This window comes from Microtus ochrogaster, chromosome 7 (assembly GCF_000317375.1).
Source record: "Microtus ochrogaster isolate Prairie Vole_2 chromosome 7, MicOch1.0, whole genome shotgun sequence".
In the NCBI taxonomy this organism is placed as follows: domain Eukaryota; kingdom Metazoa; phylum Chordata; class Mammalia; order Rodentia; family Cricetidae; genus Microtus; species Microtus ochrogaster.
This window is the reverse complement of record NC_022014.1, coordinates 59,111,628-59,137,178: the sequence shown is the minus strand read 5'-3', so window position 1 is coordinate 59,137,178 and position 25,551 is coordinate 59,111,628. Positions and strand designations below refer to the sequence as shown.

At 44.8% G+C, this 25,551-nt stretch overlaps 1 protein-coding gene across 3 annotated transcripts in view; it reads left to right on the top strand.

Annotated features, from left to right (window-relative positions):
• Ern1 (endoplasmic reticulum to nucleus signaling 1) overlaps positions 1-24,820 on the top strand; it is a 95,530-nt gene extending 70,710 nt beyond the window's left edge. Inside the window, exons 9-23 of one of the 3 annotated variants that reach the window (XR_003377147.1) lie at positions 1,510-1,588; positions 3,196-3,361; positions 6,387-6,505; positions 8,733-8,924; positions 10,770-11,016; positions 11,777-11,867; positions 12,538-12,727; positions 13,427-13,526; positions 13,776-13,975; positions 15,457-15,604; positions 17,927-18,054; positions 19,055-19,178; positions 19,528-19,595; positions 20,663-23,082; positions 23,148-24,820. Coding sequence is in view for 2 of the 3 variants with exons in the window: in XM_005350411.3 (XP_005350468.1) it covers positions 1,510-1,588; positions 3,196-3,361; positions 6,387-6,505; positions 8,733-8,924; positions 10,770-11,016; positions 11,777-11,867; positions 12,538-12,727; positions 13,427-13,526; positions 13,776-13,975; positions 15,457-15,604; positions 17,927-18,054; positions 19,055-19,178; positions 19,528-19,595; positions 20,663-20,875 (2,065 nt within the window). In the remaining variant the exon portion in view is untranslated. Of the gene's footprint in view, positions 1-1,509; positions 1,589-3,195; positions 3,362-6,386; positions 6,506-8,732; positions 8,925-10,769; positions 11,017-11,776; positions 11,868-12,537; positions 12,728-13,426; positions 13,527-13,775; positions 13,976-15,456; positions 15,605-17,926; positions 18,055-19,054; positions 19,179-19,527; positions 19,596-20,662 lie in introns of all 3 variants that reach the window. The other 2 variants (XM_005350411.3, XM_026780595.1) reach the window with 2 other exon arrangements.
• Positions 24,821-25,551: the final 731 nt, after the last annotated feature.

Genomic DNA, 25,551 nt, shown 5'->3' with positions numbered 1-25,551 from the left:
CTCACGGTCCTGAGTTCCTTGCTCGTGCTCCCCCTCCTTCTGCTCCTGATTTGGACCTTGAGATTTCTGTCCGGTGCTCCAATTTGGGTCTCTGTGGTTTGCTTTTGATCCTGGCTCAGTGGTGCACACCTTTAACCCCAGCAGGGAGGCAGAGGCAGGTGGATCTCTGAGTTTGATGCCAACCAGGTCTACAAAGGGAGTTCCAGGGCATTCAGGGCTACAAAAAGAAATCCTGTCTTGAAAAACAAACAAAAACCACTGACTCATTTGGGAACCTCAGAATGTGAAATCATGGGGTACTCCTTTATGCTTCAAACTTTGTCTGTCTCTTACTGTCTCTTTATCTCTTTCTCTGAGTCTGCATTATGCTTATGGATTTTGAAAGTCCTATTATGTAACCCAGGCTGGCCTCAAACTTATCCATCTTTCTACCTTAACCTCCAAAATGATGGGATTACAGGCATATACCTACCTGGAATTTTTTAACATTAAATTTTTTATTGTACATCATACTTATTTTAAAAATCAGGGAGAAAAAAGTGTTAGGATGTAAGTGACCGAGACTCAGTAGGCTTGTATTCTTCGTCCCCACGTGGGAAAAGCCTGGCAGTCACTTAGCAGACTAGGCTTCACCTTCATACTTTATAGATTTGTAGGGAAGTTAAAATAGGATCATGTATGTGAAAGTGTTGGCTATAGTGAAGCACCATTTAGGTGGAAGGTATTTGTTAAAAGAAGTTTGGATAATTTCTTAGATGACAGATCCACCAAGGCTCCTGACAGTAGCAATCATAAGGATCCTAGGTACGGCTCCCACTGTTTTCATTCTGCTACTAGACAGTCCCATGTGATGTCTGAGGTAGGTTACCTGAGCAGATTACCAGGAAATATCCCTCAGTTTGGATTGGAGTTGTCTTTTTGTTTTGTTTTGTTTTCTTTGAGACAGGGTCTCATGAGCCTAAGCTGGCCCCAAACGTACTATGTATACTAGGATTACAGGTGTGCACCACCCTCCTGCTTTATGCATCTCTGCATTCCTTTTGCTCTCAGCATCTGGAATGGAGCAGTTGCCCGTCCCTCTATTCACCCTGGGTATCCTCAGGAAGCCCTCGGCAGCATGGTGATGCTGAAGGTGGTGGTTCTGAAAGGCTGCTGGCTCAGGGTCACCTGAGAATCTGGCAGTGGGTGCTGAGTCTTCAGTCTTCTGCTGGTCATGATACTGCCCTTTCTTCAGGCTGTACTGGGCTCAGTGTAGTCCAGCCCTGGCGTTTTGCAGCTAAGGAAAGTGAGACTTACCATTGTAAGGTGACTGGTGAAGCTGGGACCTGAAGTTCTGCTGTCCTGTCACCCTACAGTACCCCTGCCACCTTGCTAGTTTTTGTGGGAGTCGCATGGGCTATGTGGGAGGTGGGGTAATACTTGAGTCTATAATTCTGATATCTTAGAAGCCACATTTTGGGGTTTGGATGTGAAATGCTTTCAAAATGTATGTTTCTCTTTTTTCCCCAGGCCTACCCTGTATGTCGGGAAGTACTCCACCAGCCTGTATGCCTCTCCCTCAATGGTGCACGAGGGCGTTGCTGTAGTGGTGAGTCAGCTGTGGGACCCAAAGATTCTGTCTTTCAGCTGCTTTTATTCCTTTGAGCAAAAAGTAGCTTGAGTTTTCTGTGAACACCTGGTTAAGAAGAAGAAATGAGCTGGGTGGTAGGGGCGCATGCCTTTAGTGCCAGCACTCAGGAGGCAGGCAGATCTGAGTTTGAGGCCAGCCTGGTGTACAGATCGAGTTCCAAGACAACCAGAGCTACACAAAGAAACACTGTCTCAAAACACAAACCAGAGAGAGAGAAGAGGAAACACAGAGCTGAAAGACTCATGAACAACTGTATATCCACATTCTACTTTGAAAGCAAAATAGTTGACAGAAACAGATTCCTAAAGCCAGGAAATGCTTTTATACCCCCCGTGGCTTTTGTGTTTAGATCTAAACTCCTTTGACTTTATTCAAGCTAGTCCTACCATATCTTTCTACCTCTCTGTTGGTTCTAGGGAGTTACATGGTCCAGATAAACACATCTTCTCCACAATCCCTAAACTTCCGTGTTCTTTCTTCTGAACGTGTTGCTGGTTTCTCACTTCCTTTTCCCTACTCAGTTCCTTCTTCCATCCTTTGTGTCCTCTCCATGCAGGCTACCAGCCTACTTTGAGCATTCACTTTGTGTCTGGGACATTACACTCCTGGCCACTTGTTCTGATCTGGACAAGTGTCTGGGCTGGTTGTTTGTACATTGTCTACCCAGAAGTTGGTTGGCTACTGGGGTCACTCCTGCCTCTATAAGCTCATCAGTGGTTGGTTTATTCCACATTGTCAGTTACATCATTTGTGACTGGTACATATCCCCCATTTTCTTCCATATAGATTCTCATATAGTTTTATATAATTTCTATTAATAATTTCTTGGAATTCTTTATGCATATTCTTCCTTGTTCTTAGTACTCAAGCATAAGAATCTGAAAACAGCCAGGAAGTGGTGGTGCATGCCTTTAATCCAACACTCGGGAGGCAGATGTAGGCAGATCTCTGTCAGTCTGAGGCCAGCATGGTCTACAGAGTGAGTTCTAGGACAGGCTTCAAAACTACAGTAAAATCCTATCTCAAACTCCCCTCCCCCAAAAATAAAGAATCTGAAAAGGGGGAGCTGGAGAGATGGCTCAGAGGTTAAGAGTACTAGCTGCTCTTCCAGAGGTCCTGAGTTCAATTCCCAGCAACCACATGGTGGCTCACAACCATCTATAATGAGATCTGGTGCCTCTTCTGGTGTATATATGTTAACAGAACATTGTATGCATAATAAATAAATAAATCTTTAAAAAAAAAGAATCTGAAAAGGGCCAAACATTAGAGTACATGCCTGTAATCCCAACTCTTGTGAGATGGAGAAAGGAGGATCTAGAGTTCTAGTCCAGCCTGGGCTGCTTGAGTGCTATCTCAAACAAAAATCTGAAAAGGTGTCAATGGAGCACTGTTGTAACCTGAGGGAGGAACTTCCCTTGTCCCAGGACCTTTGAGTCATGCTTTGCTTATTGAGCCAGAGCCACAATAGTCCCTTTAGGGGAACAGTGGCTGAGGGGATGTGCTGCAGCACCTAATGAAACTCTCCTGCAAGCCCTCCAACTCATCGCATCCCATCTCCTCAGCCTCGAGGCAGCACTCTTCCTTTGCTGGAAGGTCCCCAGACAGATGGTGTCACCATTGGAGACAAAGGAGAGTGTGTGATCACCCCCAGCACAGACCTCAAGTTTGACCCTGGAATCAAAGGGAAGAACAAGCTAAACTACTTGAGGAATTACTGGCTTCTTATAGGTAAGAGTTGCTCTTTGCGGAGTAACATGCTGCCTCCTGGTGGGCAAAAGTCAACCCTGCTGGCTTACTGCTACCCTTCATTCTAAATGCTATGTACACCCTGTCCATTTCAAGATGGCTTAGATCTGGGAATATTTTTACTTCCAAGGAATTAGAGTTCCAGGTTACCTTATTATGTCCCAAAAGCAGTTTCTCTAATGTTCCAAGATTCAAATACTTGGTGTAATTTTCAGGCTCAGAATGTCTGCTGCCTGTTCCTCACAGTGACCATGTGAGGTATTTGCTCTTATTATTTCCACTTTAAAAGTAAGAAGGCCAAGATTGATCATATGGAATATGAATGAATGTGGGTAAGAGGCTGGACAGGATAAGTTGGAAGACCGAAGATGTCAGGGCCAGAATATGAGGAGTCAGGAGCTGCAGAGAAAAAGCTGGTTGTGCTTGCAGGTCTTTTGGAAGACCTGTTCTTTTTCCTTTTGATTCTTTATAGCTGATTTTATATTGTTATTATTATTAATTAGTTAATTTATTTATTTTAGTAACCAAATAGGGAAAAGAAAATGGCACAAGAATTCTTTTCTTTCTTTACAAAAGTAGTTTGGGAAAGCATGCATGAATGGACCCATGTTGAAGGGAGGGGGAAGCTAATTGAGCTGAGGTCATTAAAATTACAAGGCTACTGAGTTTTATGTACCAATTAAGGGTCCATAAACCACCTGGCAGTGGTTAAGAAGTGACACAAAGGAAATGTGTATGAAAGCACTAAACACTGCAAGAGAATTCTCCATGGCAGAGTTACAAAGTGAGATCCCTTTGAAACCCTTTACATTATCAGAGTAGGCTGATTGGGAAGCCTGATAAAATTCCAAGAGTTTGCTAAGTAAAGCTCTCACAATTCTGAGGGCCCCTTTGAGAAACTCTATAGCTGATCAGCTTAAAATAAGACAACAGGGATATGTATCAATCTTCTCATAGACCAGGGCTGCGAGTTGTACCTGTTAATGTCAAGATATGACCTTTGGTTCTAAGATAGCCCACCTGTACATTCATCTTGAAGATAAAATGGACCTCATTAAGCCGAAAGGTGTGTTCTGTTGTTGCTTTGTTTCCCACCGCAGCAGTTACTATGACCTGGTGTTCAGCATCACCTAGTGCTTTGCGACAGAGGCATGAACTGCCATTGGAGACCAATGCAGGAGTTCTAGACAGAAGCTGGTCCTGTGCCTTTTGCTTCAGAGTCTGAACCTGTTTGCTCAAAGACAGATAGTTCACAAAGACTGGGTACTATTTATATAAAAATGTTTAAGAACCTTGTGATAAGTTTGCAAAATGGTTGGTTCTGAGTGCACATCAGGTTATTACTAACCACCCTTCTTCAGAAGGAGCCTGTTATAAGGGTTTCAGTGACTTTTCCAGCTGTCTATTGGTAGGGGGCTTTGCAGATACAAAGGGCTCTGAACAGTAGGATTGGGCCTAACAACAGGGGATGGGTAGATAGGTTATTGAAATACAGGATGGCCTATGGAAGGACAACCTCATTTCTCTTGGTCAGTGATCTCTTGTTGGTTGACCTTGGTGACCTATGATTACGTACATTCAGATTCCTGTGTCCACCACTAACTCTGACTCAGAGTTGTGACACAGGCAGTTAGTCACATGTGGGGAGACCTTCTGTAGAGCAGAGTTTGCCTCAGCATGTGACAATATTCAAGAGAAACTTTGTGATGGTTTAGAGCCAAAGTAGGTTTCCCTTAAAAAAACATGTCATACTGTAGCTAGAGAGACCTGAAAAGATTGAGGCCAGATAAGAGATTAAAGAGGGACTTCCCAGATCAAGAAATGCAAGCTCTGTCTAGTTCCTGTCAAGCTTTACCTTGTACACATGCCAGACAGTCTCTAATAGGTTTCAGACTGTGTTGGAGAGATCACAGAGTGGGGGCTGAGGAAATGAGTCAGCAGGTAAAGTGCTTACTATGTGAATATGAGGATAGGAACTCATATAAAAGTCCAGGTATATATAAAAACACACATAAAATATAGAGACAGGTGAATTCTGGGATTCACTGGCCGGCCAATCTAGTTGAAACATAAAGCTCCATTTCAGTGAGATACCCTGTCTTAAAAAAACAAACGACAGCCGGGGGGTGGTGGCGCACGCCTTTAATCCCAGCACTCGGGAGGCAGAGGCAGGCGGATCTCTGTGAGTTCGAGGCCAGCCTGGTCTACAAGAGCTAGTTCCAGGACAGGAACCAAAAGCTACCGAGAAACCCTGTCTCGAAAAATAAAAAAAAAAAAAAAAGAAGCAACTGAGGAAGATGTGGTGATGCATATCTTTAATCCCAACACTTGGGAGGCAGAGGCAAGCTGATCTCTGTTTGAGACCAGCCTGGTCTACAGACTGAGTTCCTGGACAGCCAGGGCTACAGAGAAACCTAGTCTCGAAAATACAAAACAGACAAACAAAAAAGCTGAAGACTGTTTTCCATATTCTGCCATCAACTGATAAAACTTTGAGACAGAGTCTCCCAATGGCCTGAAATTCACTGACTAGGCTAGGCTAATCAACCTGTCTCCATCTCCATTGGATTACAAGCATGTCACCAACTTTACTTACATGAGTTCTGGATATCAAACTTGGGTCCTCATGCTTTCATAAGCAACTTTACTGACCGAACTGACCTTCCAGTCATAAAATTTCTATGGGAGGGAGTGGTGGTTTTGGTTTTTGTTTGTTTGGATTTCATTGTGAAGTTCGGGCTAGCCTGGAATTCACTGTGTGATCCAAGCTGGTCTTAAACGTGCAGAGATCCACTACCTCTGCCTCCCAAGTGCTAGGATTAAAGGTGTGTGCTACCACACCCTGTACAAATTTCTGTTTCTGTGCTAATTCTCCATCACTGTGTAGATATGAGATTGCATTGTAGGAAATGCCCCCTCAGCACATAGAGACAACTACAGAAATCTTGTGTTGAGAACTACCACTGCCTGGGAACTGTTCTCATTAAAGATTTCTTTCCTCTTGTAGGACACCATGAAACTCCTCTGTCTGCATCTACTAAGATGCTGGAGAGATTCCCCAACAACCTGCCCAAACATCGGGAAAATGTGATTCCTGCTGATTCGGAAAAAAGGAGCTTTGAGGAAGTGAGTGAGGAAGGGGACTGATGGCTTTAGCTTTCCTCTCAGGTAGAAGAGGCCTAGCTTAGGGCCTCAGCTGGTCCATCCCAGTTGGAAAAATCCCAGCATGAAAGAGCTATAGTACAACTATCCACACAGATGTTCTCACAGCATACCTTGTCCTGCAGCCTGAGAGGGCAGGGTGGAAAAGGCCTCTGAGCAGAAGCTGGGAGCTTCAGTTGAAAGTCCCTAAGCACTCAACTTTGTTAATTCTCCTCCATCCCTCTGCTGGTACTCTCTATTGGCTGTTCCTGCTCAGATATTAGAGGGTTGGGAAGACTTTTTTCTTGGCCTGTATGGCCAGCAAAGGGGATTTGGAAGTTTGTGAAGGCGTTGGTGAGCTAACTATTCATTCCTGGACCTCTTGCAGCTCCACTAAGTGGAGAGGGGTGATAGAGAAATGGCCCAGATTAGGGGAGGCTTTGAAGAACAAGAGCTATTGACATGGGTCGTCTGTAGTCAACAAATCACTTGAGAGACTTAATTTATTATTTATTTGTTTGTGTTTTTCAAGACAAGGTCTCATTATATAGTACTCCTGGAGTTACAGGTGGTTGTGAGCTGCCTGATGTGGGTGCTGGGAACCAAATCCAGATCCTCTGCAGCAGCAGTACATGAATTTAACCATTGACCATCTCTCCAGCCCCACAACTGTCTTTTTAAACACTCTTGAGCAGTTACTATCTAAATAAATGTCCTCTGTCATGCTCAGCACACATTTCTCAGTCACTTGCTACATACTAAACAAGCCATACTCCCCATGCACTGTGGGATACACCATAAAGGAGGCATGAACAAAAGAGGTATGTATCTGAATGGACTCAGGTAGCAACTGGAAGGGAAGAGACGGGCATCAAAGACTGATGTCTTGCAGGAGAGAGTGTAGTGACATAAGCGTGTGGAGAACCAGTGTGCCAGGCCAGGAAGCTGTGTATTAGCTTTTTGAATACAAATCAATGGTTTTTCTTAACTGTTCCAGGAAATCTCTAAGGTTCTGAGGAACTTGGAGGGAAGCTACAAGCTACATGCTTATCTGATTTGAGTTAGAGCTTCTAAACAAGCATTTCTTTTTTTTTTTTTGCCATTTATTTATTTATTTATTTATTTATTTATTTATTTATTTATTTATTTTTGTTGTTGTTGTTGTTTTGAGACAGAGTTTCTTTGTGTAGCCCTGGCTATCCTGAAACTAGCTCTGAAGACCAGGTTGGCCTTGAACTCACAGAGATCCTCCTGCCTTCCAAGTGTTGGGATTAAAGGCATGTGCCACCACTGCCCAGCTAGCATTTCTTTAATAAATTCATCTGATTATTTTCCCTAACTTTGGAAAAATAATAGATTCTTGAATAAATTATTTTAGTTTTTTGGGAGTTACTTAAAATTTAAAAGCAACCTAAGGAAGTGGCTTTATTGCTTTGTTAGCTATACTAGCTGCATGCCTCTGTGTGTGTGTGTGTGTGTGTGTGCGCGCGCTTCAGTATAGGGTTGTACGTTATGTATAAGGAGACCAGAAGACATTGGGTGCCCTGCTCTGTCACTCAGCACCGTGTTCCCTTGAAGCAGTCTCTTACTGAATCTGGAGCTAAACGGTGACCAACAGGCCCTGGTGATCTTCCTGTCTCCACCTCACCCACTGATGGGGTTACAGGTGCACATACCACTGTATTTGACTTCTAGTGTGTGTTCTTGGGATTTGAACTTAGATCTTCATACTTGTATAGTCTTGCTTTATTTTTGTGGTTTGTTTGTTTGTAGTGTTGGGATTAAACCCAAGATTTTCTGGATGCCCCAGTTAGCTTCATTTTTCAATGTGAAAAAGTATCAAATTGATGACCAACTTTTCACTAGGATTTTTTTTATAGTTGATTTAAGTGATTTTACAGTTTTCCTTAGATAGCAAATCTACTATCAAAGGAATAAGATATTTGTCATTGAAAATTTTAAAAGAATGTCAAGGTCTAAATGTATTTCCAAATATATTTTTATGAAATCTCTGTGTGAACTATGACAGCATCACTGCAGAATTGTATGGTTTCTCAGAGCAACTGCTTAGAAAGAAGCAACAGTTATCTGGGTCATCAGACTTTTGATGAACCAGAAAAGAACATTGAGTATAGTCCTACATTTTAAGGCTTCTCTTGAGTGCTGACTTCATCTATAAAGCTAGACATTTAGCAGATCTCTTCCATGCAAGGTTATCAACCTGGTTGACCAGACTTCAGAAAATACACCAACTACCGTGTCTCAGGATGTGGAAGAGAAGCTGGCCCATGCACCCGCCAAGCCTGAGGCCTCTGTGGACTCCATGCTCAAGGACATGGCTACTATTATCCTGAGCACCTTTCTGCTGATTGGATGGGTGGCCTTCATCATCACTTACCCCCTGGTAAGGCTTGACCCTTCTCGATGCCTGTGTTCTGGTACCTCTCTGTTAGTCACTAGGTGTCAGTGGGGGCCACACAAAAGCAGTCAACATGTTTCATAACTAAAAGTCAATATTTGAGCTAAGAATCATGTTGCACTCCTTTAATTATAGCACTTGGAAGTTTGAGGAACTACATAGCAAGTTCAAAACCAACCAAGGCTATATAGTGAAACCCTGCTTTAAAAAAAAAAAGGAAAAGGAAAAAAAAGAAATATTTGCTTATCTTCAAAAACATTAGCCATACTAGCTTCTCATAAAAGGACAGTTTTATAACTAAATCTTAGTGTTTTTCAAGAAAGGTCTATAAAAGCTAATGTATAATCCTGCCTAAGATCATTTTAAACAGTTAATTGTATCTTGTTTTTTAAAAGGAAGGCTAGCAGATTACACCATGAGACCAGCTAAAGTGTAAAGGGTGGTGTGTTGAGTCCTTTCCTCCCTAGCTGCAGATAAGTCAGCAAAAATGAGGGTGTGTTTGAGTAGTTAAGACCATAATCCCTGCAGCAAGTTGTTCAAGCCTACAGTACTGTCTCCTGAAAACACCAGTGCACAGGCCACTCACATTTCTATCGAGTAGGGAAGACAGAGACTTTGTGAGCTTTGTTTCCCGTGGCAAAGTACAGTTACCTATTTTTTTTAAAAAACCTCATATAGTCCTATGAGGTCATTATTATTTATTCTTTGTCCACAGAAGAAACTAAGCTCAGGGAGCCTATGTGCCTTCCTGGGGTACTAAGCTAGGAGGCAGCACACCCAGAACTTGGACCCTGGGTTCAAAAAGAGCTAGAAAATTCCCCTCTAGTCCACTTCCCATACACAAGCAAGAATAATTGCCGGCCACTGATGCTTCTCATGATGAAGCAAAGCTTCCAGAGTATTGGAGAAGAGGGTTCTGTGTGGCAGCATGATGAAACCAAGTCCTTGGAGTTGGACCTTAGCCAGGCACCATCATTCAGCCCCACACTACCTCATTCTGGACCCAACTTCCAGCTGCCTTCTAGACTTGAGGCCATCCTGCTCTAACCTCTATTCAGGCACAGGATTGTGGACCAGGACTGCCCCCTGCCCACCATACTCCGTGCACCTGTAACCATTCTTCCCATTTGGCTTCACTTCTACTGTAACTCCAGGTTTTCTTAAAAGTCACTAATTCTAAGATTAAGTAGAAATTTTTCCACTAGTCCTCTTTCTAGCGCAGGATCCCTTCAGGTGCTCCTCCTAGTGGTCACTTAATCTCACCATCACCCTCCAGAGGTAGACTGTGGGCACCACAGAAGAGTAAAATTACTGAAGCAATTCTGTCTTACTATGGCTTCTCTCTGACTGTAAGCGGAGACTGTTATTTTATTTTCTGGCCACCCAAACCCAAATAATCACACAAAAACAGTATTAATTACAATACTGTTTGGCCAGTGGTTCAGACATATTGGTAGCTAGCTCTTACATCTTAAATTAACCCATTTTTATTAATCTATGTATTGCCATGAAACTGTGGCTTACCAATAAGGTTCTGGCATGTTTCTCCTTTGGCAGTTACATAGCGCCTGCCTGATTCCACTTTCTTTTCTCCTCTATCTCTGCTTGGACTTCCTGCCTTGCTATATTTTGCCCTGCCATAGGCCAAAGCAGCTTCTTTTTTATTGGTAATAAAACATATTCACAGCATAGAGGGGGGAATCCCACATCATCTGGCCTTGTGCCTTAGGGTTCAAGTAAAGTCTGCCTGCCTCCTTGGCAACAGGGAATACCTCTCCCTGTGACTTGTTTCCCAGCTACGCTAGCCTGTCTGTGGTTTTCTCTTCACAGAGCATGCATCAGAAGCGCCGACTCCAGCACCAGCAGATCCAGAAGGAGCTGGAAAAAATCCAGCTCCTGCAGCAGCAGCAGCTGCCCTTCCACCCACATGGAGACCTTACTCAGGACCCCGAGTTCCTGGATTCATCTGGCCTCTTCTCAGAGAGCTCAGGCACCAACAGCTCCAGCCCATCCCCCAGAGCCTCCAACCACTCACTCCACTCCAGCACCAACCCTTCCCTGGAGCAGGATGAAGAGGGTAAAGATAGTTCCCATAGTGTCTTTGAACATCACTTGGAACATAGAACACCAGGTCATTCCTGAGGGTTCTCCATGTTCTTCCCTGGCTTCCTCCCACCTATGGGTCTCTGTGATAGGGGGCTTCTGTCCCATTCATGGTATCTTCTGTTTGAGGGCCTTCTTCCTCCATCTTTCCTCTACAGGGCTATGAACTGCTGTTAACCAGAGGGAAGTTTCCCATCTGGCTTAAGTGAATTCCTGAGACCAGCCACTGGCCAAGTTCAGAAGTGAAGCAATGACCTACTTTCTTCTTGGGGAATGGGCTTAGCCAATGGTTAGGGCCCATATTCTGGGAGGATTGCCACAGAGATTGTGAAGGGGCCTCAGAGCCCCTAGTTCTAAGCAGTCTCTTTCTTTTACGTGTTTCACCATACTGAGACATTTTAGATATGGATCTTTGAGGTAGATCTTTCATCATTTTTGCTTACCATTAACTAAATATGAGACTCTACATAGAATCCTTTTCTTTGGGAAAGCTTAAGACTCCTGAGTTAATATAAGGGCAGAAACAGAATGTAGGAATAGGGGGCAAAATGCTGGGGAGGAGGCAGTGACCCTGGGCATAATTGAACAGTGGGTCTAACTAGCTCTTGCCCACCAGGAATCTGGGTATTTAGGCCCTCTTAAATCCCAAGTCTTACTCAGAAATCAGGAAGCTTCAAAATTCTTTAGTTGATGTCTGTTTAAAATGACTGCTTCTTTTCCCTGTTTTGTTCCAGATGAGGAAACTAGAATGGTGGTTGTTGGGAAAATTTCATTCTGCCCCAAGGATGTCCTGGGCCATGGAGCTGAGGGCACAATTGTATACAAGTAAGTGGTGTCATCTAGTCCCCCAACTTTGTGAGTGCTTGTAGGATTGAAGTTTTAAGTGCCAGGCTCCTGGGACATAACAGGGTCAAAGTGGTGACCAAGGCAAGTGAGCCTTGTCTTCAGTGAGCTCCTACATAGTCTTAGAGTTTCTATTGCTGTGGTAAACACCATAACCAAAAGCACCTCTGGAGGAAGGGGCTTGTTTTACTTCCACTTCCACATCACAGTTCATTGAAGAAAGTCAGGATAGGAACTCAAGGCAGGATTTGAAGTAGAAGCCATGAGGAGTGCTGCTTACTGGACCTCTTATATACCCCAGGACCACCTGCCCAGGGGTGATACCATTGACAGTGGGCTTGGCCTTCCCACATCAGTCACCAGCTCCGAAAATGTACTTCAGAATTGCTTATAGGCAGATCTTATGGAGTCATTTTCTCAGTTGAGAATCCCTCATCCTAATAACTCTAGTTTGTGTCAAGCTGACTTAAAGCTATTCAGGATGGTGAAAGAGATGTACATAGTCACTGTAGGTTGCTGGTGGTTGGCAGGACCTCTGGGTCTTGACGGTGGGGTGCCTGATACTAGAAGAAGCATTGGTGACTTACAGGGCTGATCTCATGTCTACAGCCCAACGTGGACTAACCAAACTCAGTTACTTCTTGTCCTACAGAGGCATGTTTGACAACCGCGATGTGGCTGTGAAGAGGATCCTCCCTGAGTGTTTTAGTTTTGCAGACCGTGAGGTCCAGCTGCTTCGAGAATCAGATGAGCATCCGAATGTGATCCGCTACTTTTGCACAGAGAAGGACCGGCAGTTCCAGTACATTGCCATTGAATTGTGTGCAGCCACCCTGCAAGAGGTGGGTCTGGGTGGCCTTCTGGTGCCTGGGGTCAGTGACAGCTTTGCCACAGCCACTGCAGCCTCTCTCCCACCAACTGGAATGTGTTCAGGAAGTATCTACTTACTATTTTTAAACTTTGCTTTATTAACTTTATTGAGGTTACTGTACAGCAACTTCTGCTCATCTTAAATGCATAGTTGGTGTATATCTGTGTCCACTAACCACCAACACAAATACAGAGAAATTTTTATCACCACAGTCTTTGTGAAGTAGCCCACTCAGCATTCCTGGCCAGTTCGGTTGCAGTTGGCAAGTCTCTTGCTCCCTCTCTTCTAGGGAACCTAGTAGGTTCTTCCCATCTCTGGTCATTTGCTGGTACAGGCTTAGAGGTTGCTGGTTGATAACTTCAAGCTGTCAGAGCATCCCACAAAATCCTTTTGCTCCATATTCAGACTCACCCAGAACATTCCAGTATCATTCGGGTTCTCCTGTAGGCTTGCCAATGCCAGGAAATGAACCTGCCTTATTATCTTCATTGTAAATTAATAAACTGGAGCTTTGTTTATGAGTTTAAGTCAGCCTATGACTTTAGGGGGTCTGTTGAATAATATGAGTTGAATTGAGAATGTTGTCAGTAAAATGAAATCAAAAGAAATGATACAGACCTAGAAGTCCTGAAGGTGCTGTGCTGTGACCTTGCCATTGTGCCTCTTGCAGTATGTGGAGCAGAAGGACTTTGCCCACCTTGGCCTGGAGCCCATCACCTTGCTTCAGCAGACCGCCTCAGGCCTGGCGCACCTGCACTCTCTCAACATAGGTAAGAGAATTCTCTTTGCCAGACTAGAGTCCCAGGCGGGGGCAGCTGTCTGGCCTTCATAGGAGAAAGGAGTATGTAAGTCTCTTGACAGGTTGTGTAGGAGTTTGAGGGAGAACCTTAGGTAACTGAAAACTGAATGTTTTGAAGATTGAAGCAGATACTTAGAAGTCTGACAAGGACCCACAACCCCCTGTAGGAAGCTGGGGTTACTCGTGGTAAGCTCTGAATGAATCTGAAGTTCTCTTCTAGTTCACAGAGACCTGAAACCCCACAACATTCTCCTCTCCATGCCCAATGCACATGGCAGGATCAAGGCCATGATCTCTGACTTTGGGCTCTGCAAGAAGCTGGCAGTGGGCAGGCACAGTTTCAGCCGCCGTTCAGGGGTACCTGGCACTGAAGGCTGGATTGCCCCAGAGATGTTGAGTGAAGACTGCAAGGAGAACCCTGTAAGTAAATGGGAATATTTTTAAGAAAATCACAGTGTTATCCTGTTAGTTCTCAAGCTGTGACGGCCCAGGCACACATGGCTACAGAATGACACCCCTCTAACAAAGGACTGTTCCAGGTCCTGATAGAGGCATGAGAAGACAGATGTGAGCAGCTGTCTCTTACCCAGCTCTTCAGTCACTTTCTAACCCCTTTTCAGTTGGGAACCTGGACCTTGCCTCAGATGAGCAGACCTGCAGTCTTCATTTAAGTTTGTTTTGTTTCCCTAGAGTTTTGTTTTAAGAATTTGTAGTCCTGCAGAAAATTGAAAGAATGTTAGGACCTATGTGCTTTCATCCAGAGTCGTTGTTACTACACAATGTGGATTTGCTCTCTCTCCTTGTATTTACCTGTGGCTGGGCCATTTACATATAGGGAGCCTTCGCCCCTAAATGCTGCAGCACTTGTTTCTAAGAGCAGTGCCTTCTCCCACCGTCTTGTTACAGCTGTACAGTCATCACTCTTCCCATCCTGTCTCCTTACACACAGTCCATGCTCACTCCCCGAGCTAGCACTCAAGTCCTTCACAGCTAGTTTTGTAGTCCAGGACTCTGTTGAATTTGACTGTATCTATAAATTCCCAGCAGCCTCCCTACCTGTTTTGTTCTTTGATGCTTATTCTTTTTTAAAAAAAAAAAACAAAAAAAACCCCCCATTTTTTAGAATTTTCTTTTTTTTTTTAATTTATTTAACTTTATTTTATATGGACTGGTGTGAAGGTATCAGATCCCCAGAAACTGGAGTTATAGACAGTTGTTAGCTGACATGTGGGTGCTGGGAATTGAACCCGGGTCCCCTGGAAGAACAACCAGTGCTCTTAGCTGCTGAGCCATCTCTCCAGTCCTTTTAGAATTTTCTTAACTTTTTTATGTGCATTGGTGTGAAGGTGTCTGGAACTACAGACAGTTGTGAGCTGCCATGTGGGTGCTGGGAATTGAACCAAGGTCCTCTGGAAGAGTAGCCAGTGCTCTTAACCTCTGAGCCATCTCTCCAGCCCATTGATGCTTATTCTTAAGAAGTTCTTGAATGCCCCATTCTAGGCTACTTTGCTTGTTTCGTCATGACTGTGTTTCACAACTCTCTCTGTTCTTTATATTTCCTGTAAGCTAGAAGTTAAGTCTAGAGGCTTGATTAGATTCAAGAGAAATGTTTCAGGTGAATAGATCACAGGTCGAGGAGGAACGTGATGTTGGATTGTGCTCTGATTGGTGATGCTAACTCCGGGCACCTGGCAGAGCCAGCGTCCCAGGCTATTAGCCCCAAGCCCATGACCTTGACATCAGTCAGGACCCTGAGGCAGCACTACAGTGTCCCATGCTGTTCTGAGCAGTTCATGTTCATCATCCGCTTACCAGATTCTTTTCAGGAGGGGCTGGAATGAAATCAGGGCTGTGAGCAAAGTGATAGCTGTCTGAGGCCTCCCACTGTGCCTTTCTTTCAGACCTACACAGTGGACATCTTCTCTGCAGGCTGTGTCTTTTACTATGTCATCTCTGAGGGCAACCATCCTTTCGGCAAGTCCTTACAGCGGCAGGCCAACATCCTCCTGGGCGCCTGTAGCCTTGACTGCTTCCACTCAGACAAGCATGGTGAGCAGGTGGACTGGGTGGTTACACCTTCCGCTGGCTGTACTGCCCGTTGGGCCTTAGGAAATGCTGAAACATACAGAGTTGCTGGAGGCTGGCTAAGATCATACTTGGAGGGGGCTGGAGAGATGGCTCAGAGGTTAAGAGCATTGTCTGCTCTTCCAAAGGTCCTGAGTTCAATTCCCGGCAACCACATGGTGGCTCACAACCATCTGTAATGGGGTCTGGTGCCCTCTTCTGGCCTGCAGGCATACGCACAGACAGAATATTGTATACATAATAAATAAATAAATAAATAAATATTTAAAAAAAAGATCATCCTTGGAGTACTGAGACTCTGACCTGGGAAAGGCGCCCTCTGGAGGCTGCTCTTTCTTAACTCGTGACAGGGAGCCGTGCTCTGTAAAGTGGACTCCGATGTGTGAGGGCCACGGTTGCAAGACACAGTCCATGTTCTGTAAGGATAAACAGGTTCTGTTCTTGATCTGACCTGGACACACAACACGTGCTTCTTCCTGACTGGGAAGTTTACTAGATTATATTAGACCATCGCACCCCAGCACTGCTATGTGAAAAGATTAAAACAAAGTAATTTTTTACACCAGGTGATGGTGACACATGCCTTTAATCCCAGTACTCAGGAACCATAGGTAGGCAGATCTTTGTGAGTTTGAGGCCAACCTTGTCTACAAAGTAAGTTCTAGGACAGCCAGGACTGTTAAACAGAGAAATCCTGTCTCAAAAAATAAACAAACAAACAAACCAAAAAGTAATACTTGTTTTACTTATGAGGTTTTTTTCCCTTATTCAGTGTAGAAAAAAACACATTAGCATAAAGATCCATTTTTTTAACTTTTTATTGTTTTTATTGAACTATACATTTTGTCCTCTCCCCTCTCCCCTTCTACCTATTCCCATGACTTCCACATTCCCAATTTACTCAATTTAACTCAATTTAACTTTTCATTATACAGGGATGGATATCTGCTATCAGTGCCTTTGTTGATATATTATTATAACTGATTATCTAGATATGTATACTTACTTTTTAAAAAAAATGGGTCCAGGAGTGGTGGCATACACCTTTAATCCCAGTACATGGGAGGTAGAGGCAGGAGGAGTTCTATAAATTCAGGCCAGCCTGGTCTACAGAGTGAGTTCCAGGACAGCCAAGGCTACATAGTAAGACCCTGTCTCAAAACAACAACCTAAAGATGGTGCTAATGGGTTGGCAAGATGGCTCAGCAAGGAAAGGCACTCATCTATAAGCCTGATGACCCTGGGAACCCACCTCCATAGTAAAAGGAGAGAACCAACTTCTTACAAGTTGTCTTCTGACCTCTATACGTATGTCACACATATATGCCCTTCCTCTATACACAAAAAAATAAATGTAAAAAATGTGGGGTTTAAGACTAGAGGTTATGGAACATACTTATAGTCCTAGCACTTAGGACACTGAGTTAGGACAACCCTAAACTTGAGACCAGCCTAGGATACACAGGGAGTTCAGGTGAGCCTGAGCTGATAGGCTCCTGGAGGGAATGGGATGGGGTTAAATCATTCACTTGCAACCAGCTCATTTTTCAAATTCATCTTTTTGGTTCGTTGTTTGTTTAATGAGTCCAGGTCTCTTTGTATAGCCCAGGCTAGCTTCAGTCTTCTTACATAACTCATACTGGTCTCAAAATCATCATCTTCCTGCCTCAGCTTCCTGAGTACTGGGATTACAAGCCCATCATGCCTTACCTTGAATGTCATTCTAAATCCATCTGTATTCAGCCCTGGCTCATCATCTAGTATGTAAGCCTCTGGTTTGGGATATTTTTAGTCACTACTTTTTACAAACCACATAGTGAAAAATCTCTTATCAACTGATGTTTGGTGTGAATTCATTATTTTATTAGAATTCATTCCTGTAGCAGACTCTTGTATCAAAAGGAATACAAGGGTAGTTGGTAAAATGCTTACCACAAAAACATGAGGACTTAACTTGCATTTGGACCCTCATGTGTGTCATGCATCTGTAACCCCAGTACTGGAGAGGCAGAAACGGGAGGATTCTTGGGCAGCCAGTTTGGCTGAATTGGTAAGCCCCAAGTTCAGTGAGAGACTCTTAGAAAACATTAGGTGGAGAGCAACTGAGGAAGAGGTTTGACATAAACCTCTGACCTCCAGCATGCACACACATGCAAACATGTACACATATATACACATATGTACAGATACATACAAATGTGGGGGACATGCAGATTTTCAAGGTTTCTGATACTTAATTTAGCTATAGGTTGGAAATAATGGGTTGTTTGTTTTCTTCTTCTTTAGAGGATGTCATTGCTCGTGAATTGATAGAGAAAATGATTGCAATGGATCCCCAGCAGCGACCCTCTGCAAAGCATGTGCTAAAACACCCATTTTTCTGGAGCCTGGAAAAGCAGCTCCAGTTCTTTCAGGTACCTGTGTCTGTTTCTCCAATTTTTTTTTTATTTCCAAGACAGGGTTTCTCTGTATAACAGTTATGACTATCCTGGAACCTACTCTGTAGGTCAGGCTGGCCTCGAATTCACTAAGATCCACTTGCCTCTGCCTCCAAGTGCTGGGATTAAAGGTGTGCATTACCACTGCCCAGCCTTCCATCAAATTCTTAATTCCTTCCAGATTCTGAAAAGGTAGAAAGAACAAAGAGCAAAACAAATGACATATAGAGTACAACCAAGACAAACGTGATTGGCATTTGTGTTAGTAAATTCAGTGTGCCTGTCATTAAGTGGGTGTGTGAGAATCACATGATACAGAATGGGTAGTCCAGCAGTGGCCATCTGAGTGCTGGAGAGACTGAGAAGTCAGTAGCTGCTCAGTAGTTATATTCTGTGCTGAAGACCTGAAAGATTTCCTAGAGAGCTCCTGGTGTTAGTCCACAGTGGAAAGCTGAAGAAGAGGGTGCCGATGTCAGTGAAGGATGACAGCAGCAACAGAACGGGATAGGTGTGTTATAGCAAGAAGCAAAGGCCAGCAGGCCAGACTGCTTTCCCTCGGACCTCTATATCTAGCCACCTGTCCTAGGGTCCTGTCCATGCTGGGAGAAGACCTTTCTGGAGCTTCCCTCACAGACACCCCCAGGCATATGTTTTAGCTGATTCTAAATATGATCAAGTTGATAACTAAAATTAACCATCACATTCTGAGTTTTTTTCACCTCTCTTTTGTTATGGGGGGATCTCTGCAAGTTTGTCCCAATGAGTGACAGATGTATCTGCTCACAGGGAAAGTCAGTGGGTCAGCGTCGTGAGCTGCAGGTATCTGCAACCTCGCTTTGAGGATGCCGTGGCCTGAGCCTAAGAGGATGCCAGTTTGCTTACAGTCCACATGCCAGTAGCTGACCTCTAATTTAGTGTGGACCAACCCCAGTGCTAATGTTCCTGACTCTGACCCAGTACCTGTTCTCCCTCACAGGATGTGAGTGACCGAATAGAAAAGGAGTCCTTGGATGGCCCGATAGTAAGGCAGTTGGAGAGAGGCGGGAGAGCGGTGGTGAAGATGGACTGGCGGGAAAATATCACTGTCCCCCTGCAGACAGGTGATCGTGCTATTTCTGTTCCATTTCTGAGAACTTGATATAGACAAGGCAGTTCCAGCTGTTGAACTTCCATATCCCACTTCTCAGGTCTGAGACTTATTTGAGCATGTCCTTGTGGACTTGTCTACATGGATACACATTTATGTTTATCCCTTGGAGTGACAGATTAATGATAGTGTCATGCTCTAAGGTGCCATTTCTGATCTGGATGAACTTCAGATGAACACCACCTTTATTTTAGGTCTAAGGTAGCATCTTTTGCAGTGACTGAGATTCACTCTAATCCAACTTCAGGACGCCAGGAATTTTCTTTTAAAATTTACATTATATCCCTTAATGTTTTTTCTAGATCTGCGAAAATTCAGAACCTACAAAGGTGGCTCTGTCAGAGATCTCCTCCGAGCCATGAGAAATAAGGTAAAGGGCTTATGAGTGCTTTGGGGGAGGTGGCCAGAGCAGATATCTCCTCCTCTGTTCATGTCTAGGTATTTTTTTTTTCATAATGGATTTCACCTTGTAGAGGCTGGGCAGCTTCAGCTGGATTTGACAAGTGTCTTAGTTACTTTTCTGTCACTGTGAAGAGACACCATGACCAAGGCAGCTGATAAAAGGAAACTTTAACTGGGGGCTTGCTTACAGCTCGAGAGGGTGAATCCCTGACCGTCATGGCTGGGAGCATGGCAGCAGGCAGGCAGGCATAGTGCTGGAGCAGGGGCTGAGAGCTGCATACTGATCCACAAGTTGGAGGTAGAGAAAGACTGGACCTGGCATGGGCTTTTGAAACCTCAACCCCAGTGACACACCTCCTCCAACAAAGCCACACCTCCTAATCCTAAAAAGTCCACCAATTGGGAGCCACACTTTCAAATATATGAGCCTATAGGGACCTTTCTCATTCTTACCACAACAAATCAATGCCATGTCTCTGCTCGTATTTCCAGAGACTTTAGGATGCAGGGCTAAGTTCTAGGGACCAGTGTCTTGGGACATAGTGTTTCATGATCTTTGCTGATTTATTGTACCCTCAGGCTGCTTGACAGACACCTTATAAGCACTGTCTAACAGGGACCTTCTGGTCACTTCCCTATACAAGGTCAAGTCTTCAGAGATTTGGAGGAAGGGGTTTCTCTGTGTCTTCTTGGAGTCCTGGGGATGCTCTTGACCTGTGAGCCACCGAACAACCTTCACTTAGGGCTGACCCCAGGCACAGAAGCAGCCTTCAGTCCTGTTAGGACAAACACTACAATTCCGTGACCTTCATGGGAGGCCTTTGTTCCCTTCCAAGTGGTCAGCCTCATAGTGAAGCTACAGCTGCTCTCCTTAGGCTGAGCCTCACCCACTTTGAGCTCTACTCATGAAGGAGGAAAGCCTACAAGCCTACAAGACAGCAAAGATGTGTTGTTGGTACATGAATCTTTCCTTATAGAGAAGCCCTTAGCACTGTCATCCTGCTGCTAAAGCTGTGTCTCTCTGCTCATTTACAGAAACACCACTACCGAGAGCTCCCTGTGGAGGTTCAGGAGACGCTGGGCTCCATCCCTGATGACTTTGTGCGCTATTTCACATCACGCTTCCCCTACCTCCTCTCTCACACCTACCGAGCCATGGAGCTGTGCAGTCATGAGAGACTCTTCCAGACCTACTACTTGCACGAGCCCACAGAACCCCAGTCTCCAGTGACTCCAGATGCCCTCTGAGCTGGGGCAGCCCCTAGTGTGGTGGCCCCCACAGTGACTGTGGGTCTGATCTCTGCAGTCCATAGCTTGCTGCCTCTGGGATTAGCAGGAAGACTAAGCTCCTCAAACCAAGTGCCTTGAGCTGCTGCCCTGCAGCCAGAAGAAGATAATGCTGATTCTAGGAATGGGAGAGGGGCCCTCATGACTACAAAAAGCTGAAACGACATGGCCCTGAAGTCTTGTAGTCAGGGCTATCTACAAAGGTGGGCCTGTCTCAGAGGCTGCAAGAGGAGCAGTGTCAACCTTTCACTGGATGAACTCTCTTCCACGTATATTTCTTTCTAGAATTCCTGTGGGATGACAGTTTGGGGCCTTTCAGTGAGGGAGTAGAGGAATCCTGTTTTGCCTACATGCTAGGAGCAGCCTGGTTGGGGTGCAGCAAGTGTACCCTCTGTTGGAAATGGTCTGAGAGATTCAGGGTGCTAAGGAAGAGAACGTTCAGAGGTGTTCTTCTTGATACAGGAGGCACCTCCAGGTTACTGGTAGCCTGTGTTGTAAGTGTGGGGCATGGAGTTAGAGACTGGTTAGCAGTGCGTGTGGACAGCTGAGCTGTGTCTGGGAATGGAAGATGAAGAGGACACTCAGTTCTAATTGCAGTGCTGGCCCAGCACAAGTGTACTAAACAGTAGCTCCTGATAGATTGAATCCTGGCCATGTGAGCCAGAGATGAAGAATTCCCTGGCCATCAAGAAGGCAGCTAAGACCAGACAGGGACAGAAACAGGTCGTCAGGGCCAGAGGGGAGCAACGAGAGGGAACCTCTGAGCACATGGAGAGGCTCAGAACCAGGAGGTGAGTGATATGGACCGTCTGCCTCAGAGCCCAGCAGATTAGCACACAGATTGTAGGCCAAGGCCAGAGCCACCAGAGGCTTTTTAGGCCAGCTTTTACATTTCTGGCAGATATTAATGAGTGTGTTTTGGTCATATTGCAGAATGCTGCATTTGCATAAGTAAGTTAAATGTAGCTTGATGCTTGTGAAGAAGAAATGTAAGATATAATATCTTCTGTTTTGTGTAGTACCAAAAATCACCATTCCCTCAAGAATGTATAACATTCTCTAATGCTGAAGAGTAAGACATCTTGCAACACTGTGTAAATGTATTGATATCAAAGTGATTCTATCAGTACCGTTTTTCTCTAAAATTAATTTTTAACTTTAGGTCTAGTCAGAATTTACTGTCTTCTCCCTCCCAAGAGCCTTTGATGTTAGTATATAGTCAGGGTCCAGGGGGTTGGATTCTGTGTAGACTCCTTGAGCCAGTGTGGCCTCTGACATGTAGTCCTGGTGAGCTGAGGCTTGTTCTGTTCTGTGCTAAGAGTAGCCTCGGCAACTCTATGCACTGCACTGACTGTAGTCATGGCTGCTGCATCCCCTGAGAGGTCTTCTGGTGTGCTGGTACAGGGCCACTTACCCAAAGCTTCTCTGCTGCTGTGGAATTTGATTTCCTTACTTTCATGGTGGCCAAAGTGAACTCTTTCTTAACCTCCTGCATCTTTGAACCTCATGGGTAACTCTGTTTAGACCTTGGAATTTCAGCTGACTTCTTGCTCATCTCTTACCATAGCACTTTGCCAGTGGGCCCAAGAGGGGACAGCCTAAGACCAATGGCAGGAGGTGCAACCAGTGTGGTCTGACAGGCTTGCCTCTGAGACTGCTGCCTACCTTGTTCCTCCTGGCTGAGTTTCCCTTTGGGAAGTGCTGAAGTCTTTTATAAAGGCCCAGCGTGGTGTTACCTCCCAGTCTGCCTTGGGACAGCTTTTCAAATGTTCTTGCCACTTATCGGATCAGTTTCTAACCAATCAAATTTCCAAAAGTCCTCCATTCATCGTACTTATTGTAGAAACTTTCCGTAGAGCTAGACAGGATATGAGACACTTGGGACACAGAGAGTACAGAAAGACTTGTGCCTTTTAAAGCCTTGTGAGCGTCGTTAGCACACAGTGTCAGGGCAGAAAGAAAACTCAAGTGGGTAGGAAGGGTGTATATTTGGGGTTTGCCCCACTTGTGCCTTAAAACTGTCCCATCTCAAAAATCAATCAGCTGTGGTCAGCTCACCTCTGTGTGTCCTCTAGAAACCAGGCAGTTGTTAGCTCTCCAGGTGTGTCGTGAAAACACTGTGGGCGTCTGGGATGCTCAGCAAGAGACACTGCCTGCCTTCAGTCCAGGTGTGTCGTGAAAACACTGGGCATCTGGGATGCTCAGCAAGAGACACTGCCTGCCTTCAGTCCAGGCCAGCTCTGTAGCATTGTCACATCTTCAGAGGAAGACGCCCAGCTGTCTCCAGGTACAGCATCTTCAGCTTTAGGATGGAATTGAGTTATGTCTGGGATGTTACCTTTGTTTAAACTTTGTCTTGTGTTGAACTTTAAGTTCAGAAAGTATGCTGTGTCATTAGTACCAAAGCACTTGCACTTTTGGGAACATAGGTGTCACTTGGTAAATCACTAGGCCGTCTAGAGACTGAAGGTGAACCCCGGCAGAGGTGTCTCCTGCTCTCAATACAGCAGTAGCTGTAGGTTCTTCCCATGATGCATTACAGAGAAGGTGGAGGTCTGAGGTCAGCAGATAAAGCCAAGTGCTTTCCACCGACTTTGAAGATAGGCATGAGACTCTCCTCAGAGCCTTTACTTTCTGGAGGTTTTGTGTACATGTGATTTAGTTAGCTGCCGAAGCTCCTTTCCCCAAAACGAAAGGCTAATTGATTAGCTGCTGCTGTGACCTGCAGAGCCACCCCTGGCTGCAGACTCTCCTGTGCTGGCCACCTGCTTGTCATCTGCAGGGCTTTGGTCCTGCATGGCTTCCTGTAGGTCCCACTCTCCGTCTGCCCCTGGGTCTGTTCTTGGTTCATTGTCTTCATTGCCACGGTCCAGAGGTGCAGGAAGAGCTGGAAGAGCAGCCGCAGCTGCCCTGGAAAGAGCCTCTTGAAATTCCCCGCTTGCCCTTCTCTGTGATTGGTTTTCCCACAGTGCTGTCCTTGCCCATCACTCACATCTAGAAGCCACGGTGTTGGCCGCCAGGGGCCTTTCATTGGCTTCTCCTCCTGAAGGCTATCACACTTCCAGCTGAGCCAAAGTGCCTGCTTTCTCCCCATTCTTGGTTTTCGTTATGGACTAGTGATTTTCCACGTGTAATTTGGGTTGCTTTGGGCACTTAGGTCTCTTCTGTACTTATTAGGAAGCTGCAGAGGTACATCTATGTTGAGCTTCCCTCTGGAGCAACCTTAGCTACACTGTTTGCCAGTCCTGTCGCCTCAGCTCTCTGTTCCCCATGTGTTTGGTGGGTATAGTATTCCTTCCCAGTTGTCCCTAAAACTGACGGAGTCCCCACTCACTAAGCATTACCAGCCAGCTATGTGGCTTCCCCACACAAAGACCTTGTGTAGTTCATTTTGCGATGATCTATTTATTGAATCTATTTATATTTATTTAATTTTTACTCTGAAGTATATCTGGTTACAATTGCACTTGCTTAAAGCACATACGATCTGTGTGGACAATACCCCTGACCATTTTAAAACTGGAAAAGAAAAGTTACACTGTATCCTGCCACCTTTTGATAACCTTGTCTTTAAAGGGTGAATAATTTGGTCTGGGTAAAATGTTAATTTTTAGATGATTTTTAAAAAAATCTTGTGCCATGTGTCTTCTGTAGACAGTTAATTGTTTAATTGATGTATGCTGATTGTGTGATTCACTCCTCTTTATGGAAACTAAAATATTCTTTTTAGCTTTATATTTTATAAACTGCCAGATTGTACATCTATTCTGTGTATTTTTAATGCTCGTATTATGAGGGCCGTTATCTAAGTTGAACGGTTATTTTTGTACCTCCTGTACAGTTTTATAATTCTGCTCATTGATGAAGGTGACTTATGCTGAGCCAACCACAAATAAAGGTAGTTTTAGATTTGGGAGTTGCTTTGTTTCTTAAAGACTAGAGTCCTGCGTGAAGCAGGGAGCTGGGCCCACCATCTTCTTCCAGGGGTGCAGCATCTAAGTGGCCTGAGCAGCTAGTTAAGCTGTGAGAAAATGGATCCCTGCTATCTACGCCTTGGTTCCGGAGCTCAAACATCCATCCTCCTTGGAGGCTGTTGAGGAAAAGACTGTCTCGGAATGTTGCGGGAGATTTCCTGGAGTATCATTTACCTGAATTTCAGGAGGGTGGCCCATTGGAAATGAGCTGCCACGTATTGGGAATTAGACTCCCAGTCAGTCTGGGGTATGTGTGTGGTGAGTAGGATTCTGGACCAAGATACCTGGGAAGAGAGAGCTTGTGATTGACTCCACTAACAAAGCACTGGGGAATTGGGTCAGTCTGACCTGGCACATGTTAGCAGCTCCTCACCAGACAGCTGTGCCCCAGGGATGTGCTCCTGCAGCCTAAGGTCAGTTTAGTCTCCCCAAGGCAGGACTGTTCACACAGTACTGACCCCAGGATCTCACAGGTACTGTGTGGATGCTAACCAACCGTCCCCTCCCACTTCATGCCTTAAGAGCCTAGGAGGGTCCTGAGACTTGTGATCATTTAGTACTTCAGAAGGACCCAGCCATATCTCCAGAAGATTATAGTGATACTTTATTTGCATTTTAATAAATAAAGCTTGCCTGAAAATCAGAGTGCAAAGCTAGCCACAC